This window comes from Sorex fumeus, unplaced genomic scaffold (genome assembly GCF_029834395.1).
Source record: "Sorex fumeus unplaced genomic scaffold, SorFum_2.1 ptg000130l, whole genome shotgun sequence".
Taxonomy (NCBI): Eukaryota; Metazoa; Chordata; class Mammalia; order Eulipotyphla; family Soricidae; genus Sorex; species Sorex fumeus.
In genome coordinates, this window is record NW_026606187.1 from 4543221 (window position 1) to 4564064 (window position 20844).

General features: G+C 42.3%; 1 protein-coding gene across 1 annotated transcript in view; it reads left to right on the forward strand.

Moving 5' to 3' along the window:
* Window positions 1-20844, forward strand: part of LOC130045923 (phospholipid-transporting ATPase ABCA3-like) — a 126675-nt gene that overhangs the window by 48656 nt on the left and 57175 nt on the right. Inside the window, exons 18-22 of the mRNA XM_056138805.1 lie at window positions 9329-9629; window positions 11390-11633; window positions 11782-11983; window positions 13887-14103; window positions 17613-17787. Coding sequence (XP_055994780.1) covers window positions 9329-9629; window positions 11390-11633; window positions 11782-11983; window positions 13887-14103; window positions 17613-17787 — 1139 coding nt within the window. The remainder of the gene's footprint in view (window positions 1-9328; window positions 9630-11389; window positions 11634-11781; window positions 11984-13886; window positions 14104-17612; window positions 17788-20844) is intronic.

Consider the following 20844-nt stretch of genomic DNA (forward strand, 5'->3'; position numbering starts at 1 on the left):
GGTACAGAAGCATCTTAGTTTAAGATAGTCCCATTTGTTTATCTCTGCTTCCACTTGCTTGGTCAATAGCGTGTCATCTTTGATGATACCTTTTTACTTTCAATGTCGTGGAGGGTTTTGACGACCTTTGCTTCAATGTGCCTGATGGATTCTGGCCTGATGTTGAGGTCTTTAATCCATTTTGATCTGACTTTTATGTATGGTGTTAGGTAGAGGTCTGAGCCCATTTTTTTTGCATGTAGCTGTCCTGTTTTGCCAGCACCATTTCTTAAAGAGGCTTTTCTTGCTCCTCTTCACATCTCTTGCTCCCTTATCAAATATTAGATGATCATATATTTGAGGTTGTGTGTAAGGATATTTAATCCTCTTCCATTGGTTTATGGCTCTTCCTTTGTTCCAATACCATGCTGTTTTAATTATTACCGCTTTGTATTAGAGTTTGAGGTTGGGGAAGGTTATGCCTCCCATCTTATTTTTCCCAAGAATTGCTTTACCTATTCGTGGCAGTTTGTTATTCCACATCAATTTCAGGAGTATTTGATCAATTTCTTTGAAGAATGTCAATGTTGACATTGTTGACAATGTTAATTCTCCCAATCCATGAGTAGGCTAAAGCAGAGGCTTTAGGGTTCTTTAGATATAGTATCAGATCATCTGTAAATAGTGAGAGCTTAATTTCTTCCTTTCCTATCTGGATGCCCTTAATATCTTTTTCTTGCCTAACCACTATTGCAAGTGTTTCCAGTAATATATTGAACAGAAGTGGTGAGAGTGAACATCCTTGTCTTGTCCCTGATTTTAGAGGAAAGGCTCTTGGTTTTTCCCTATTGAGGATAAATAAGCTTGTGGTAGATGGCTTTGACTATATTGAGAAAAGTTCCTTCAATACCCATTTTGGTGAGAGTTTTCATCATAAATGGGTGCTGGATCTTGTCAAATGCTATCTCTGCCTCTATTGTTATGATCATATGGTTTTAGCTTTTCTTTTATTGAATGTGATGGATTATGTTGATTGGTTTCCGAATGTTAAACCATCCTTGCATCCCCGGGATGAATACCAATTGGTCATGGTGCAAGATCTTTTTGGTGAGTTGCTGGATTCTATTCGCTAATTTTTTTGTTGAGGATCTTTGCATCCATGTTCATCAGAAATATTGGCCTGTAGTTTTCTTTTTTGTGGTGTCTCTGTTTGCTTTTGGTGTTGTTGAGATATGTGCCTCATAGAAACTGTTTGGGAGAGTTTTTGTTTCTTCAATTTCCTGAAAAAGCTTGAGAAGAACTGGCAATAGGTCTTCTTTAAATGTTGGGAAGAATTCACTAGTGAATCCATCTGGACCTGGGCTTTTGTTTTTGGGAAGACTTTTTTTTTTTTTGCTTTTTGGGTCACACCTGGCGATGCACAGGGGTTACTCTTGGCTCTGCACTCAGGAGTTACTCCTGGAGGTGCTCAGGGGACCATATGGGATGCTGGGAATCGAAACTGGGTTGGCCGCGTGCAAGGCAAGCGCCCTACCCGCTGTGCTATCTCTCCAGCCCCAGGAAGACTTTTTTTTTTCATTTTTTATAATTTTATTTATTGAATCACTGCGAGAGCAGTTACAAAGCTTTTGGGTTTAAGTCTCGGTTATACAATGAAACACTCGTACCTTCACCAATGCCCATTCTCCACCCCTCAAAATCCCAGTATACCTCCATCCCACACCCTCCCCCTACCTGTGGGGCAGATTTACACATTACTCTCTCTCTCTACTTTGATTACATTCAATATTTTGACACCAGACCCAACATTATTATTTTGGATTTTACCCCAACACTCAGATCTGCTGAAAAGGCAACAGTAGACAATTTGTTTTCTATTGCTGCTTATGAATAACATATGATGTCACGTGGCTGTAGCAGTGGCTGCACGATTTTGAAGTTCTGAAATTTTAACAATTAAATCTGGAGGGATTTCTGCCAAAACCTGCTGGGTTCCGAGATTTGTTCCCTTACTGCAGGGACCGGACGCATTCCTGTCAAAAGCTGCTGGGTTTCAAGATTTGTTTCTGAGTCTCTGGGATCATGGTCATTAAGTAGCTTGATCAGAAGCCAGAGAGACCATTCATGGGCAGCGACTCAGGGTCATGTTGGGACAGGGAGGAAAGGACTGGCTCCACCCCCATCTCGTGAGGCCCCACTTGTCTTGACACTTTGGGCCCAAACCTGACTGTCCAGTTGCCTCTGGTGGATGGCAGCCACCGGGCCTCCAGAAGGAACAGGCCAAGACACGAAACCTATTCCCACCTGGGGTGGCCCAGTGCTGGTAACCCACTGCAGGGTCTGGATGCATTTCTGCCCAAAGCCACTAGGTTCCGTAATTTGTTTCTGAGTCTCTGGGATCATGGCCATGAAACAGCTTGATCAGGAGCCAGAGAGGCTGTTAGTTGGCGGTGACTTGGGGTCTCGTTGGGGTGGGAGGGAAAGGGCCGGCTCCACACCCATCCTGTGAGGCCCCACGTGTCTCATCACTGCGGGCCCAAACCTGATTGTCCAGTGGCCTCTGGCAGATGGTGGCCACCGAGCCGCCAAGAGGGAGAAGGCTGAGGGACAGCACCCTTTTCCCCCTGGGTTTGCCCGGTGACAGTAACCTACTGCACTGTCTGGATGCATTTCTGCCAAAAGCCGCTGGGTTTCAAGATTTGTTTCTGAGTCTCTGGGATCATGGCCTAATTTAAGCAGCTTGATCAGGAGCCAGAGAGGCTGTTCGTGGGCAGCAACTCAGGGCCTCATTGGTGTGGGGAGGAAAGGGCCGGCTCCACCCTCATCCCATGAGACCCCACGTGTCTTGTCACTGCGGGCCCAAACCTGACTGTCCAGTGGCCTCTGGAGGATGGTGGCCACTGGGCTGCCGGGGGAACAGGCTAAGGCATGAAATCTATTCCCACCTGGGGTGGCCCAGCGCCTGTAACCTTTTGCAGGGACCAGATGCATTTCTGCCGAAAGCCATTGATTTTCAGGATTTGTTTCTGAGTCTCTGGGATCATGGCCATTAAGCTGTTTGATCAGGAACCAGAGAGGCCATGCCTCCAATTATATAGCTGAGCCAAAGATGGTTTGTGGGTGTGTCTCCCACATACTTAACTTTTGGCCGTTTACTTTCTTGGTAAACTTTGCTCCAAGGTTTTGGGGTCTGGCCAAAGGCACAGCAGAAATTTGGGGGTATCTGGAAGTCTGAAGGCGCCATCAGGCTGCTAATGCACTCACCTCACAGGTACAGATTGACCTTCTGGCGGCACCATACCCTCCTTGGGAAGACTTTTGATTACAGTTTCAATTTCCTTGATAGTAAAAGGTCTATTCAGGTATTCCAAATATTCTAGTTTCAGCCATGGGAGATTATAGGAATCCAGGAATTTATCCATTTCTTCTAGGTTCTCTTGTTTTGTGGCATACAGACTTTCAAAGTAGTCTCTGATGATCATTTGAATTTCTTTGGTTTCTGTTGTGATGTCCCCCTTTTCATTTTTGATTTGATTTATTAAGGTTTTCTCTCCTTCCTCGTGTGTCTTGCTAGTGGTTTATCAATCTTGTTTATTTTCTCAAAGAAGCAGCTCTTCGTTTCACTGATCTCTTGGATTGTTTTTTGGGTTTCTATGTTATTAATTCAATAATTAATTATTATTTCTTTCCTTCTGCCTGGTTTGGGCTCTTTTTGTTGATCCTTTTCTAAGATCTTTTTTTTTATTTATTTATTGAATCACCGTGGGAAAGGTGGTTACAAAGCTTTCAGGTTTAGGTCTCAGTCATGCAAATATCAAACACATTTCCCTTTACCAAAACTTATTTTTTACCATGAAGAACCCCAATAAAACCCCACCCCCCACCCCTCCCAGTCCCTGTGGGGCACATGAATTCTAGTTAACACTGTATCTGCTTTGATTAGATTCATTGTTTCAATAAAAGATTCACCACTATTATTTAGAGTTTACCCCCCCCCCCAACTCAGACATGCTGAAAAAGCATTGTGAAGTGATTTGCTTTCTACAGCTGGGTTCAAGAATTATATGTTGGTTTTGGATTTCTGCTATTTTACTTATTGACCCTGGAAGTATTTCTACTGAAAGTCAGATAGTTAAGAAATTGGTTTCTGTGCTCTGGAGACGTGGCCGTGCTGGAGAGCCACTAGTGGGGGGCAACTGGTGACCTCGGTAGGGCGTGAAGGGCGGACCGAAACGCCTCCCTTCCCATGAGGTTTTAGTTGCCCCCAGTCCCCCGGCTCATACCAGCTGTCCACAAGGCTCCCATGCGGCCGCGATCTTTCTTTCCAGAGAGGAGAAGGCAACTGGGGCAACACCCTTTCCCCTCCAGACAGACCTGATGGCCTGGATTAACGCATAGTCCTTTCACTTTTCTGCTCCAAGCTGCCGGGTTCTGCATTAAGTCCTTGTGCTTCTGGGGCTGTGGCCGTGCTGGAGAGCCGCTCGCGGGGGGCAACTGGTGACCTCGGTAGGGTGTGAAGGACGGACCAGAACGCCCCCCTTCCCATGAGGTTTTAGTTGCCCCCACACCCCCGGCTCATACCTGCTGTCCACAAGGCTCCCATGTGGCCTCCATCTTTCTTTCCAGAGGGAGGAGGGCGGAAGGGACCAACACCCTTTCCCCTCTGGTAGACTTGATGGCCTGGATTAACGCATAGTCCATTCACTTTTCTGCTCCAAGCTGCCGGGTTCTGCATTAAGTCCTTCTGCTTCTGGGGCTGTGGCCGTGCTGGAGAGCCGCTCACGGGGGGCAACTGGTGACCTCGGTAGGGCGTGAAGGGCGGACCGGAACGCCCCCCTTCCTATGAGGTTTTAGTCGCCCCCACACCCCCGGCTCATACCTGCTGTCCACAGGGCTCCCATGCGGCTGCCATCCTTCTTTCCAGAGAAGAGAGGGCGAATGGGGCAACACCCTTTCCCCTCTGGTAGACTTGATGGCCTGGATTAACGCATAGTCCTTTCACTTTTCTGCTCCAAGCTGTTGGGTTCTGCATTAAGTCCTTGTGCTTCTGGGGCTGTGGCCATGCTGGAGAGCCGCTCGTGGGGGGCAACTTGTGACCTCGGTAGGGTGTGAAGGACGGACCAGAACGCCCCCCTTCCCATGAGGTTTTAGTCGCCCTCACTCCCCCGGCTCATGACTGCTGTCCACAAGGCTCCCATTTGGCCGCCATCTTTCTTTCCAGAGAGGAGAGGGCGAACGGGGCAACACCCTTTCCCCTCCGGACAGTCATGATGGCGTGGATTAACGCATAGCCCGTTCACTTTTCTGCTCCAAGCTGCTGGGTTATGCATTAAGTCCTTGTGTTTCTGGGGCTGTGGCCGTGCTCCAAACTTAACTATGATTTTCAGAGAGAAACGTTGGGTGGTTTACTTCCCATGGATCACTTTGTATATAGAGAGATGTCGCCGGCGGCGTAAGCGGCCGCGTGGTTTTGAGGAAAAGTCCTAGTTCCCGCATACTCGAGCTGTGCTTGTAGAGGCTTCTGGTCACCGGGGTTCCATCTGGGGGAGGCGGGATGCGGTACCTACCCCATCTGGGGCTTCCCGATGATCTCGGCTCTTTTTGGAACCTGTTTTTTTTTTTTCCTTCGGGATCTGTGGATCCCACCCTCCATGTTGTCCTTCTCTTCGGCTGAATGCTGTAAATATGGCGCTGGGGGGCGGGATGTGGGCGTGACTTCCGGAATCTGAGGTTACCTGGGAGTTGTAGTCCCGGCAGGTTTGAGGAAAAGTCCTTGTTCCCGCATACTCGAGCTGTGATTGTAGAGGCTTCTGGTCACCGGGGTTTCATCTGGGGGAGGCGGGATGCAGTACCTACCCCATCTGGGGCTTCCCAATGATCTCGGCTCTTTTTGGAACCTGTTTTTTTTTTTTTCCCTTCGGGATCTGTGGATCCCGCCCTCCATGTTGTCCTCCTTTTCTAAGATCTTGAGTTATGAAGTCAAGTTATTTGTGGGCCCTTTCTTCCTTCCTGAGAAATGCTTGCAGAGCTATAATTTTGTTTTCCTTAACACAGCTTTAGCTGTGTCCCACAGGTTCTGGTAGCTTGTGTCTTCATCTCATTTGTTTTCAGGTATCTTTTGATTTCTTCCTTGACTTCCTTCCTGACCCACTCATTGTTCAACATTGAGTTGTTTAATTTCCAGGTGTTTGATTTGGTCCTCTGCATCTGTGTGATTAACTTCTATCTTCAGTGCATCATGGTCTGAAAAGATAGTTGATACAATTTCTATCTTCCTGATTCTATTGAGGCATTTTTTGTGACCCAGCACGTGGTCTATTTTGGAAAATGTTCTGTGTGCACTGAAAAAGAATGTGTATTCTTTTGGGGGGATGTAAAGCCCTGTTTAGTTCTATTAGCCCTCTCTATTCTATTTCATCCTTTAAAGCCAGTGTTTCCTCGCTGAGTTTTAATCTTATTGATCTATCCGGAGGTGGAAAGGCGGTGTTGAAGTCTTCAAGTACTATTGTGTTGCTAGCAGTGTCCTCCTAAAAATCTGTTAGCAATTGTTTTAAGTTTTTAGCTTTCCCATCATTGAGTGAGTATATGTTTAGGAGCTTGATTTCTTCTTGTCATACATATCCCTTGATTATTAAAAAATGACCTTCACTGTCCCTTCTAATCTTTTTCAACCTGAAATCTATGTTGTTGGATACTTGTATGGCCACCCTGGCTTTTTTTTTGAGGGAGTTGTTTGCTTGCAGGATTGTTTTCCATCCTTTAACTCTGAGTCAGTGTTTGCTCTGACTGTTCACATGTATTTCTTGTATGCAGCAGAATGTTGGGTTCAGTTTCTGGGTCCATTTTTTCCACTTGATTGGTGCATTTAGACCATTGACATTGAGAGAGATTATTGTCACGGGGTTTTGTGCCATCTTTCTGTAGAGGTTTGTTGTGCTCATAGGGGTTTTTCTTGTCTTAAGTAGCCCTACTTAGACCTTCTTTCAAGTTTGCTTTTGAGTCTATGAAGTTCCTGAGCTGCTGTTTATCCATGAAATAGTGTATTGTTCCTTCGAGTTTGAGTGATAGTTTAGCCAGATAAAGTATTCTTGGTGAGGCATTCATTTCATTAATTTTTTTCACTATATCCCACCATTGTCTTCGGGCTCGGAGGGTTTCCTCTGATAGGTAAATCTAAGGGATGTTCCTTTGTATATGATTTCCTTCTTTGACCTTGCTGCTTGCAGTATTGTGTCTCTGTCCACGGCATCCATCATTCTGATTATATGTCTTACAGTCTTTTTATTAGGGTCTATTTTAGCTGGCACACTTCAGGCTTCTTGTATCTGGATGCCTGTATTCTCCAGCTCTGGGAACTTTTCAGCAATGATATCTTTAACTCTGGCTTTTTCATTGGGGTTGCCTCCCTGTCCTTCTGGTACTCCGACGATTCTTATGTTGTTCCTCTTGGATTCTTCCCCTAGGTCTTTGATTCACTCTAGAGCTATTTTGAGATCTTTTCCCATTGTTTGTTGTTGCCCATAAGCTTCCTGCAGCTCATCTTCAAGCTTCTGTCTTCAGCTGAAGATTCCGTCTTCAGCTGAGCCATTCGACTGTTGAGGGTACCCCCTGAGTTTTTTATTTTATCTACCGAATCCTTTATTAGTGACACTTCTGTTTGTAGCTTTCTTATTTCTGCTCTCTTTTCTTCCTGTATTTTCTTGGCTGTCCATTCCTGTTTATTTCATGTCCTCCTTTAATTTACTGAATGCCAGTTTCACCGTTTCTTTGAGTTCATTGATAATCTTCAACATTTCACCTCTGAATTCTTTATCGGAGAGATTGTATTTGTGGGTAACTCCTGTTGAATCTTCTGGACTCTTTTCTTCATCCTCTCCTTGTAGTGGGGATTTGTGCTGTTTCTTCATGTTGTTGTAGTAGTATGGAGTTTGGACTTTCCATTTCACTATCAGTATTCCCATCTTGCTGAGAGAGATAGCAAGCTAGAGGCACTGGAGGGGCAGTGCTGGGGGCGGGCAGAATGGAGGTCCCAGGATGCTGGGAGGGTTCAGGTCCAGGCGGCAGTCTGGGGCACAGGTGCAGGAATGGGTCGTTGATGGCGGGTCACGCACCTGAGAGAGAGAGCAAGCTGGCAGTGCTGGAGGGGTGGTGCTGGGAGCAGGCAAGATGGAGGTACCAGGATGCTGAGAGGGTTTGGGTCCTAGTGGTGGACTGGGGCACAGGTGCAGAAATGAGGTGTCAGTGATGGGTCACACACCTGAGAGTCCAATGAATTTTTTTTATTAATTCACTGTGAGGCACAGTAACAAAAATTTCATGTTTGAACTTCGATCAGATGGTAATCAAACACCCATTCCTTCTCCAGTGCACATTTTCCACCACCAAAATCCCCTGTACGCCCCGCACCCCATTCCACATCTCCCCCTGCCTGTGTGGCAGACAATTTGCAAATATTCTTTCTCTACTTTAGTTACCTTCAATATTTTAAGATCAGTCCTACCATCCCTCATACCTGCCAAAAATGCAATGCTAGACAATGTGTTTTGTTATGCTTGTAATGGATATAATATAATGTCGCATAGCTGGAAGGGGGCCACATGCTCTAGGAATTCTAAGATTTTAATAATTAGAGTCTGATAGACTATAGACCGAACACTATGGCCACTTGATACCTCTATTGCAAACCACAACACCCAAAAGGAGAGAGAGAACAAAAGGGAATGCCCTACCACAGAGGCGGGGGGTGGGGGGGGGAGAAGGGGGTGAGGGATACTGAGATCATTGGTGGTGACAATGGGCACTGGTGGAGGGATGGGTAATAGATCATTGATTGACTGAAACACAAACACGAATGTTTGTAAGTATGTAACAGTAGAAGGGCCCACTTCCCCCTGTCCTTCGAGACTTGGGATTTGCCACCACCGTGACTCATACCTGAAGTTTCTCGCTGGCTTCTAAAAAATGGTGATCTCTGGAGCTCTTAGAAGGCAGGCGGAGAGACAACACCTGCCCCTATCTCGAACAGCCCAGCAGAGAAGGCCTATTGCAAAGTCCCGGGCCATCTCTGCTGCAAATTGCTAGGATCTGAGATTTGTTTGTGTGTCTCCAATGAAAATTTTTAATCGTAAAAGCCTATCATAATTTATTGAGTTCTTCTTTAAAGCAAACAGAAAGGCTGTTTATAGTACAGTGTGCATGACATTGTGTTATTGTGCTTAGGTTCTGTCCCAAGTATTTGTAAAAATTTTATATATCATTTTGACACTCCAAAGTGCTCATCTTAATGCACCTAAGTAAATGCAAAATGTATTCTGATTTATGAATGTCACAATGTTCTTTTCTTCTGTAGTGTTCCCTCTTTTACCAGCAGTTCATGGCTATGCTCTTGAAGAAGGTCTTATTCAATTGGCGCCAATGGAAACTGCTTTTGGTACAGATATTGGCATTTCTGGGTTCCCCTTTGCTTCTCTTCGAGGCTGAAAAATTTGCAAAGCTGGATATAGATTCACACTTCAGAGAATTGGATCTGAAACAGTATGGTAAAACCATTGTGCCTTTATCTCTGACTGGAAGCTTTAACTTCAGTATATTTGTTAAGGCGCTTGAGACAATTCTTCAGCCCGACAACCACAAGCTTATAGTGATGCGAGGCAAGTAAAGCTCGTTAAGGGAAAACAAAAAACAAAAACTCCTGACTTCTCTTAAGTGAATACCTGGGTGTATCTCTTTCAAAGTTCTTAACGAAGAAGGCTGTATATATGACAGCCTTCTCCTGCCCACGTCCACCCCCATTGCCCAATTAAGGCAGAATCAAGAAATGTTCTTGTTGACTCCTAGTTTCAAGGGGCCGAAGTGATAGAACAGTGGGTAGGGACTTGCCTTGCTTGCTGCCAATTGGGTTTCTATTACCTGAGCACCATAGCCTAGCATGTTATTATTTAGTCTTACCTATTTTCATTTCCTTTCTATTTTGATACCTTATGTTAAAATAGTATTAATGTTTATAATGTTGATGGTACAATATTACGCTCCTCCGCTATCAACAAGATGCCCAAGATATTCCATCAGTCCCACTTTGTTTTAAAAACATACATGCACTTTATTAAACAATACTATACCTTAGTTGCTGAATCTTTTATGACTGAGCTATACTATTTTTTTTTTCTGTGTCAGGGATGAAACCCAGAGTCTCAAACATGCGAGGCAAAGGCTCCATTGCTGAATTTTACCCTCCACACCTAAGTTCTTCTCATTTTAAATGATATCTCTCTATTCCAAATTCTATGCCATTTGTGAAGTTCACAGGGTAAAGAACTTCAAGTAAATCCTTTCTGACTTGGTATCCCTTATACTAAAACTCAGAAAAAAGATCACTGATGAGGAAAGAATATTCTAATAATCCTCCTCCCAACAATCTTCTCAAATAATATGTGTCAGCACTAGAGAAATGATTTTTTCTCTTTTGAATTTTTGGCTATTGTTTCATTTTAGTCATCATGATTCACATTTTTTTTAATTACTCTCAATGTTAGGGTTTTGTGCATACAGCATTCTAACCACACACCAGCCACCAGAGTTCTCAAGATAGCTTTCTTATCTTCCCTTCCCCTACCTTCCTCATCGTCCCCAACCTGCTCCCCACTTCTCACTGCCCTGGTCAGTTCCATTCTGCAGAGCAGTTCTTAGATTCTACTTCTTTTTTTTTCTTTTTGGGGTCACACCCGGCGATGCACAGGGATTACTCCTGACTCATGCGCTCAGGAATTACTCCTGGCAGTGCTCGGGGGACCATATGAGATGCTGGGAATAGAACCCGGGTCAGCCGCACACAAGGCAAACACCCTACCCGCTGTGCTATCGTTCCAGCCCCTCTACTTCTTTTGACCAGTTGTTGTTCCCTTATTATGGGTTTTTACATCCCACATAGGAAAGCATTCAGTATCTGTGTCTCTTCTCATCATTGACTTCACTCAGCATGATACCCTACCTTTCTAGAAAAAAATATGTGACTACTTCTCAGAAAAACTAAGAAATGAGCTCCCATGTGACCCAGCAATCATTGATTTTTAAAGCACATTCATGAAATAAGTGGTTTATTAGCTTTACATGGGAGCTCTAGCATAATAATTACTGTGAAATTCCATCTGCCTTCCCAGGCAAAATCATTTCCCCTTAGCCATAATTTAGATGAGTGTCACATTCTTAGGCTTTATCTCAAAAACATCGTACCCCTTTCATATACTTCTATAGATAATTAGATTAAAGAGAGGTGAGCGCACAATTTGATTTTAATAGAACCTGACTCAATTCTTAGCATATAAAAGCATAATTTGGACCAAGCAGTATTTGTTCCAGCTTCTAATGGGATGATCTGTATTATAGGTAAACTGATTACTATTTCTCACCCTAGGTAATCTACAAACCTATTTGACAGAGAATGTAGATTGTATTCACACTTGTATTGCTGCAGTTGCCATAAATGCAACAAGAACATCAATAAAAGTGACTTCTCTGTTCAACGCTGAAGCAATCCATTCACCTGCAGTGTCCTTGGCATTGGTAGAAAATGTCCTTTTGCAGCTAAGTTCTCCTGCTTCCTTGAGAGTTTTCAATAAACCTCAGCCATACATTTATGAAAAAGCAAACATAGCAACGTAGGTTGTGGTATTCTTTGTGTCAGAATAAAGTTTACAAATTAAATTATTTCTGCCATCCTGTATGATTAGATTGAAATGACTTTAGGAAGCTATCAATATAAAGTTGAATTTTCTAGTATGTCTACTTTTGTTCCTTCTTGTGTAGGGCAGATGGACTTCGTGTGGCAATATACATACATTTTGGTATGGCTCTTTTGATGAGCGGTTTTTGTCTCCTGTCAGTGAGTGAGAGAGTCTCTAAAGCAAAGCACATACAGTTTATGAGCGGAGTCTCTGTCCTTGTGTACTGGTTATCTTCTTTTCTGTGGGATGCGATCATTTTCAACCTGATCATCTGCTTGCTGTTGGTGAGTGTTAGATAAAGTTTCTTGAGAACTTCATTTTCCTTTTATGCCAAATGAAAAATTCCTCTTCTCCTATTACATTATTAGTTTATCTTACAATCAACTGTTTGTTCATTGCAAAATCTCATGGTGGAAAGTTACACTTCAATACTCGTTCAGTGGAAGAGAGTAATTTATTTACAAAAGCACAAAGATTTTGGGGCTGGAGCAATAGCACAGTGAGTAGGGCATTGGCCTTGCACGCGGCTGACCCGGGTTCGATTCCCAGCATCCCATATGGTCCCCCGAGCACCACCAGGGGTAATTCCTGAGTGCAGAGCCAGAAGTAACCCCTGTGCATCGCCGGGTGTGACCCAAAAAGCAAAAAAAAAAAAAAAGCACAAAGATTTTTATGAGTTAGCTTTCAAGTTATGTTCTCATCCGTGTATGCAAATCCCCCCAAATCTCCTTATAATACACAAGATTAATTTTTTATGGGTTGATTAACTTTTATAGATTCCACACCTTTGCGATAATCTCATTCTAAAGTGAGATTATTAAACAATGGTCACGGATCCATATATTTTGTCACAGTCATATTATTTTTATTAAAGAATAATATTCAATATTATCTCTACATCATATTTTCTATAATTATTTTCTCAATAAAAGACATGTAGGTTGCTTCCCTGTCTTTGTTATTGTAAATAATGCTGCAGTTACCACAGGGGTTTAATTTTCAAGTTTGGTTTTTTATTTTCTTTGTATGCATACAAAGATGGGAAACTCTTGATTGTATGGTAGTTCCATTTTTAATTGAAAAAATGCACCATTTTTCATAAATGATATTACAAACAAGAAAGCACAATAATTTATTTTTTCCCATATCTTCGCCAACACATTGTTTATTGCATTCTGGTAACAGCAATTCTAACTAGCATAAGGAAATATGTAATTTCACTTAATGATTAATGAATGATTATATTGAGCTCAAAATTCAAACTAGGTCATCTTAATTTTGTCCTTTTCTACTTGTCCTTCTGTTGGAGTTAGAAAACTTAAGATACTAGGTCCTCAAGTTCCTATAGGATAAGATGGGAGTGGAAGAGAGGAATGGAACATAAATTTAAAGGTGTATAGTATTTTGTGCAGCTGGAGTGATAGCACAGCAGTCAGGGCATTTGCCTTGGACACAGCCGACACGGCTGACCCTAGTTCGATTCCTCCACCTCTCTCAGAGAGCCAAACAAGCTACCAAGAGTATCTTGCCTGCACAGCAAAGTCTGGCAAGCTACCCGGGACATATTTGATATGCCAAACACAGTAACAAGTCTCACAATGTTACTGGGCCTGCTCGAGCAAAATAGACGAACAACGGGAGGACAGTGACAGTGGCAGCATTTTGTGACTTAAGCAGTTAAAAAACAAATAGAAATCTGTTTCTATTCTGGAACTGGAGTTAGAATTATGGGTAATATTAACTTCAGTATGTTTTAGAAAAATATTTCAAATAGAACAAAACAAAGGGAATTAGAGCACTAATATGCCCTATGAACTTTAGACTGATAAAATAAGGGTAGAAGTTTCTTCATGCCTGTAGACTGAGAGTCATTTTTTAGGGTCAAATTGATAGGCCTAATGAACACTTTTTTGAGGGGGGAGGGTCACACTGGTGATGCACAGGGATTACTCCTGGTTCTACACTCAGGAATTATCCCGGGTGGTGCTCAGGGACCATAAGGGATGCTGGGAATTGAACCTGAGGCAGCCGCATGAAAGGCAAATGCCCTACCCGCTGTGCTGTTGCTCCAGCCCCAACACTTCTATGACAAACATAAAGCTCATTATTTACCTCTCTAAATAACCTAACTTGAATTCTGTTTGCATTTACTTTTCACTTTGCTGGTATCTGTGTACTCTGTTTCAGGGGGTGTTCAAATACTGCCAGGTGGATATATATGTCAGTGATTACCGCTTTCTGGACACAATGCTGATCTTCATTATATATGGCTGGTCTTCCATTCCCCTCATGTACTTGATGGGCTTCCTCTATGAACGGCCTGGTAGTGCCTATACCATGCTTTCTGTATTTAATTATGTTTCTGGCATTTTCACTATCATCATAGATCACATATTTGAATACGGTAAGTGTAAAGGCTTCACAGAATGCCTCCTTTCCCTGAAAGCAAAATAAACTAATAAGTAAAATGGAATAAGAATGCACTGTTGCACTGCCCTGCCATTGTTCATCAATTTGCTCGAGTGGGCACCAGGAACATCTCACAACAAATTGTGAGACTTGTTGTTGCTGTTTTTGGCATATCGAATACATCACGGGTAGCTTGCCAGGCTTTGCCATGTGGGCGAGATACTCTAGGTAGCTTGCCGGAATAAGAATATTAGGCAAACAAAAATATTTGCTGTGTTTGGGAGAAATACTGTATTTGAGATGCCAATGTTACTTTGAATACCTGTGATACTTAAGGCATTGTGTAAATTTGGAATCTTCACATTAAAATAATTACATTGAAGCTGACCTGCAGATCCCTTGTCATGGTTCTGATCTCCATCATAGGGACTTCTTGATATCATTTGTGGCAAATATTGGAAATTTTAGGAGCATCTGTCCCTGAGAATCGTTTATGAGAGGGAGAGATAGAGGGAGAGGGAGAAACAGACAAACAGAAACAGAGACAGAATTCAAGAAAGAGAACAGAGATGGAGACAAGACCAAGAGAACAAAAGAACAGCACTCTTCTTAGAAGCAAAACCTCCAAAATTTGGAACAGTGTATTTCAACTACACGATACCATTCTTGTCCTTGAACGTGTAGAGTCTTTGATGTGGCACTTTGTGGTGGTGGGAAGAAAGAGAAAAGTGGAGAGGAATGATTCCCAGGCTCTTCAATATTCTTAAGAATAAAGATCGAATAATAAAGATGCTCAGAATCAAGAGTTGGAAAGTAGAAAGGTTTACTGGAAAGTAGATTAGAAGAGGAAAGGAGTGGAGAGGAAGTTAGCATAGGACTAAGTTAAAAATGGCTGTTTTTAAAATAGGAGAACCAGGTCTGTGTTACAGGGAATGCAGGGAAGTTAAGATAAGAGATGATGAGGGCTTTCATGTAGAATCTTTTTTTATTTTTGTGATTCTTATACATTTTATTTTCATAAATGTAGTTCACAATAGTTCATTACAGATAATATTCAAACACCCACCCAACTAGCAAGCATCTTCCCACCACAATAGGAGGGAATTGTGTGAAGGTTTTTGTGTTTCATTCTGGGGCCATTTAAGCCCGTATATAAGAGAATACAAGCAAGTATGTTAAAACCAAATGTGTGCTGCTTTAGGTACATCAGTGGGTTAGAGTATAAGAGGTTGTGTGGCCGCGAATGCGGCCTCACACTCCGGGAAATACTGTGTCGCTCTCTTCCGGGAGAATTGTTTTATAGTCTCCGGATCTTGACTGTTGATGAGATTACATGGTGCTGGGGGCAGTTTGTGGGTGTGACTGCCAAGTTACTGAAAAATATGGATCTGGATGGTGGAGGCCCAGTCCTGATCCGAGCAGGCTTGGAGATCTCAGCCACGGGTCCCACATACCTGGCTTCCTCTGCCAGTTCCTTCATGCATGAGGCTCATCTTAGTGTGTCGAGAGTGGCCTTGAGCATGGCTGTGGCTGGGTTCTGGAGGCTTTCGGCTGCCGGGGTTCTGCTTGGGGCAGAGAGGGAAACTCAACCCGCCCCCCTTCCGAGGGACCCAGTGGAGACAGCCTGGCACAGGGGCAGGAGATTCTGCTCATGTAGACCCTTTTAAATGAAAATTGGGCTTTTGTCAAAAGTTACAGAGGACGCCAGAATTCAACAGATCCTTGTCTGGACATTTGCCTTAAGTGTTTCCTGTTATCTTAACCTCTCTGTGAGCCTAAGCTCTGGGGAAGAATTTTATGATGGACAATTGTTAACTCCCTGTTGATCACAGAAAGCACAGGAATTTTCAGGAAGTCAAAAAAATTGGACTGCTCACAACAGCTGACAAGGGTAAACTGAGGCTTTCTCTTTCACAAGTAGTTCTTTTCTGGGAAAAACAAAAGTAGTTCTCTATTTTCTTTCTTAATGGAAAGGCACAATCCTTAAGTACCCTTTGATTTTCTAGGAAAAAGAAAAACCATTTTTTCCTGACCCACTCAAATATGAGTGTTTCTTCCTTCCATTCAGCATCATCTCCTTATTGTTCCTTCTCTAAACTATTTGGGAAATAGAGTCACTAAAATGACTATGAATTTTTTTTTTTTACTTTTTGGGTCACACCTGGTGATGCTCAGGGATTACTCCTGGCTCTTCACTCAGCAGTTACTCCTGGAGGTGCTAGAGAGACCATGTGGGATGTTGGAAATCAAACCTGGGCTGGCCGCGTGCAAGGCAAACGCCCTACCTGCTCGCTGTACTATTGCTCCAGCCCCTGAATAAAGTTTTTAAAAAAGAAAGAATAGTTCCTCTATCATTGAATCCATCTTCTAATATAAATTAATCTGACTTAATTATTTGTAAGACATTTGTAAGGCAACTGAAGACCTCCGGGACCCAGACACTGCCATGCTAAGACCACTCTCCACACTCTTGGATGAACCTCACGCATGAAGGAACCAGAAGAGGAACCCAGGTGTGTGGGACCCAGGGTTGCGATCTCCAAGCTTGCTCGGTTTGGGACTGGGCTTCCTCCACCCGGATCCCCCATCTTCCAGTAGCTTGACAGTTACACCCACCAACTGCTGTGTAACCCCATCAACAGCCAAGATCCAGAGACTATAAAACCAAGCATTCACAGCCACACGATCTCTTTTTGTCTAGTTCTTTCTCTCTGAGAACCTGGCAGGCTTCTGAGGGTTTCCATCCCGCATATATGCCTGACTGGGAACACCTGCGAAGGTGATTAGAGGCTGCCCCAAAAGCCTCCATCACTCTCGAAGAGCCCGGCAAGCAACTGGGAGTATCCCGCCTGCATGGCAGAGCCTGGCAAGCTACTCGTGGCGTACTTGATATGCTAAAAACAGTAACAATGATGGTCCTCATTCCCCTAACCCTGAAAGAGCCCCCAATATGCCATTGGGCTACACTAGCACGTGACAGGGATGAATGGAGATGTTACTGGCGCCCACTCGAGCAAGTCAATGAACAACCGGGTGATAGTGATAGTGATAATTCGTTATCAATTTATTCCTACTTGTTGCACAATTCCAGAATCACAGACTTCCTTCCTTATAACCTGTCATAAAATTTTTCACTTTCAATTAACTCAAAATATCACTTTAGATTAGGAAACTGGAACACCAAAGAATATTTCCATTTTTCAGAAACAGAGAAAACACTATCAGTGATACTCTGCAAAACAAACAAACAGCAAAGCAACCAACTTTTAATAAAGTGCTAAATTGGTAGAGGCCAGCAATAAAGGAAGCAGCCCTGAACATAAGAATATAAGTATGTCTTAAGGGTAAATTTAAACTGAAGTTGTTGACTGCATTTAGTGACCTTCATTTTCTGTTTCCATAAACTGATATCAACAGCAAAGTCAGAGAAAAAAAACCATAGAAGCATAACACATGTTTAGTAGCTTTCATATCTTGTCCTAATCTTATTCAATTTATTTTTAGGTATTCGACATGTCTTATCAAGTCCCATTGTAGACTTTGTTTGTAACGCAATAGTAGTCTTTCCAAATTTCAACCTTGGGAAGTGCTTGGTTAACTATTTTGCTTTCTACCAACGTAGAATACTGTGCTCTGTACGGAATCCTTCTGCCAGTTTAAATTGTGAAGAATTACGTAAGTATCTACTGGGAACTCTGAGTTATTAGAAGATTATTTTCAGCTCGACTCATGAGCTACATGAGGAATCTGCCCACGTTAAAAGGATAAAATCAGGATAAGTTCACTTATAAAAATGTCATTTTAAGTGTATATTCTTAGTCTAAAAATATAGGTCATTTTAAATATTAATTGATAATAAAACTCAGATACTAGAATACAGACCCAAGAGGACCAGAGGGAAAAAACCATAGAAGCATAACACATGTTTAGTAGCTTTCATATCTTGTAATAAGTCCTAGCCTTATTTAATTTATTTTTAGATATTCGACGTGCCTTATCAAATTCCATTGTAAACTTTGTTTGTAATGCAATAATAGTCTTTCCAAATTTCAACCTTGGGAAGTGTTTGGTTAACTATTTTGTGGTGAGGGGTAAGTGGACCCAGTAGACTATTTGGAAGTAACCTAGGAACATAAGTGATGGGTCTTAACTATATGGGTGTTTCTTAGAAAAGTAACAATATACATTATAAGGGATTTTGTTAGAATGAAAAGGAATCCCATCTAGAAGTAACATGACACCAAGAACATAAAACAGAGGAGAAGAATATTAATTGGTACTCATAATAACCTTTAAAATTAGCTTGCTTTAACATTAAAATAGGTCAAAGCTTAGAATACTATGTTTAAACATCAGAATAAAGAACCTGGAATAAATAGGAGGAGTAAAAATATGATACCCAAGCATAAAACAAGAGAGATCTCAAAGAAAAATTAGGGCAAAGTGGCAAGTAGCAGTTCTATTATTAATTTATAAATATTTATAAAGTATTAAATGGAAAAAGGCAAGCCTCTTCAACAACTGGTGCTGGGAAAACTGGGCAGCTACATTTTAAAAAACTGAACTCAGATCTATTTCTAACACCATGCAAAAATTCATACCAAAATGGATTAAAGATCTCAACATCAGACCTGAATACATAAGGGACCTGGAAGAAAACATAGGCGGAACCTTCTGTGACATTAAAGCTAAAGGCATCTTCAAAGACGAAACACCACTGACCAAACAAGTGGAAGCAAAGATAAGCTAATGGAACTATATGAAATTAAGAGGTTTCTGAACCTCAATGAAATGAACAGAAACTTTCTCAAAGAAGAAATCCGAATGGCAAAAAGGCACATGAGAAAATGCTCTACATCATTAATCATCAGGGAGATGCAGATCAAAACCACAATGAGATACCATCTCACACCTCAGAGACTGGCCCACATTCAAAAGAATAAAAGCAACCGATGCTGGCGCGGATGTGGCGAGAAGGGGACACTCCTTCACTGTTGGTGGGAATGTCGACTGGTTCAGTCCTTCTGGAAAACAGTATGGACGATTTTCAAAAAATTAGAAATTGAGCTCCCATTTGACCCAACAATGCCACTCCTGGGAATATATCCCAGAGAGGCAAAAATGTATAGTCGAAGTGACATCTGCACTTGTTTGTTCATTGCAGCACTCTTTACAATAGCCAGAAACTGGAAGAAACCTGAATGCCCAAGAACAGATGACTGGTTAAAGAAACTTTGGTACATCTACACAATGGAGTACTATGTAGCTGTTAGAAAAGATGAAGTCATGAAATTTACATACAAGTGGTACAACATGGAAAGTATCTTGCTAAGCGAAATGAGTCAGAAAGAGAGGGATACACATAGAAAGATTGCATTCATCTGGGGGATATAAAGTAACAAAATATGAGATTAATACCCAAGAATAGCTCAGATCAGCACCAGGAGGATTACTCCATAGCTTAGTGGCCAGTCGGGCATTCTAGAGGAAAAGGCAGCTCAGATAGAGAAGGGAACACCAAATAAAGGGTGTTTGGAGGATCCTCCCAGGAGGGGAGATGCATGTCGAAAGTAGACTATGGACTGAACATGTTTGCCACTCAATGCCTCTTTTGCAGACCACAACACCCAAAGGGGGAGAGAGAACACAAGGGATTGCCCTGCCACAGAGGCAGGGTGGGATGGGGGTGGGAGGGATATTATCCATGGTGGTGGAAAATGGGCACTGGTGGAGGGATGGGTATTTGATCATTGTATAATCGAAACCCAAGCACCAAAAATTGTAAATCTACAACTGTACCTCATGGTGTTTCACTAACAATAAAAAAAAAATAAAAAATAAAAAGGTTTCTGCACCTCAAAGGAAATGGTGTCTAAGATACAAAGACAGCACACCGAATGGTAAAAATTATTTACCCAATACCTATCTGATGAAAGGGTTAATATCAAAATTATATAGGACACTGGTAGAAATTTACAAGAAAAATACATCCAACCCATCAAATAATGGGAAGAGGAAATGAGCAAAAATTTCCTCAAAGAAGATACACAACCGGCCAAAAGGCACATGAAAAAAATGTTCTAAATCACTAATCATCAGGGAGATGCATATCAAAACAATGAGATTTCATCTTACACCACAGAGACTGGCACACATCCCCAAAAACAAGAGCAACTAGTGCTAGCGGGGATGCAGGATGAAAGGGTTTCTCCTTCTTTGTTTTTGGTCCTGCCTTTTTGGAAAACAATATGGACATTCCTCAAAAAAAAAGAAAACCTAGAAATTGAGCTTCCATAAGACCTAGCAATACAACTTCTGGGAATATACCCTGGGGGCCCAAAAACACAAGGCAGAAAAAACATCTGCACTTGTATAATGGTTCATTGCAACACAACAGTTGCAACACAGTAGTCAGAATCTGGAAGTTAACTTGAGTGCCTAAGAACAGATGACTGGATAAGGAAACTATGGTACTTCTACACAATGGAATACTACATAGCTGTCAAAATGAAATCGTGAGATTTGCTTATAAATGGATGGACATGGAGAGTATCATGCTGAATGAAATAAGTCAGGAGAGGGACAGTTATAGAATGACTGCATGTATAGAATGACTGCATTCATTTGTGGGATACCAATATATATATAGGTATATTGGTATATTGGCTGGAGCGATAGCACAGCGGTAGGGCGTTTGCCTTGCATGCAGCCAACATGGCCGACTCGAGTTCGATTC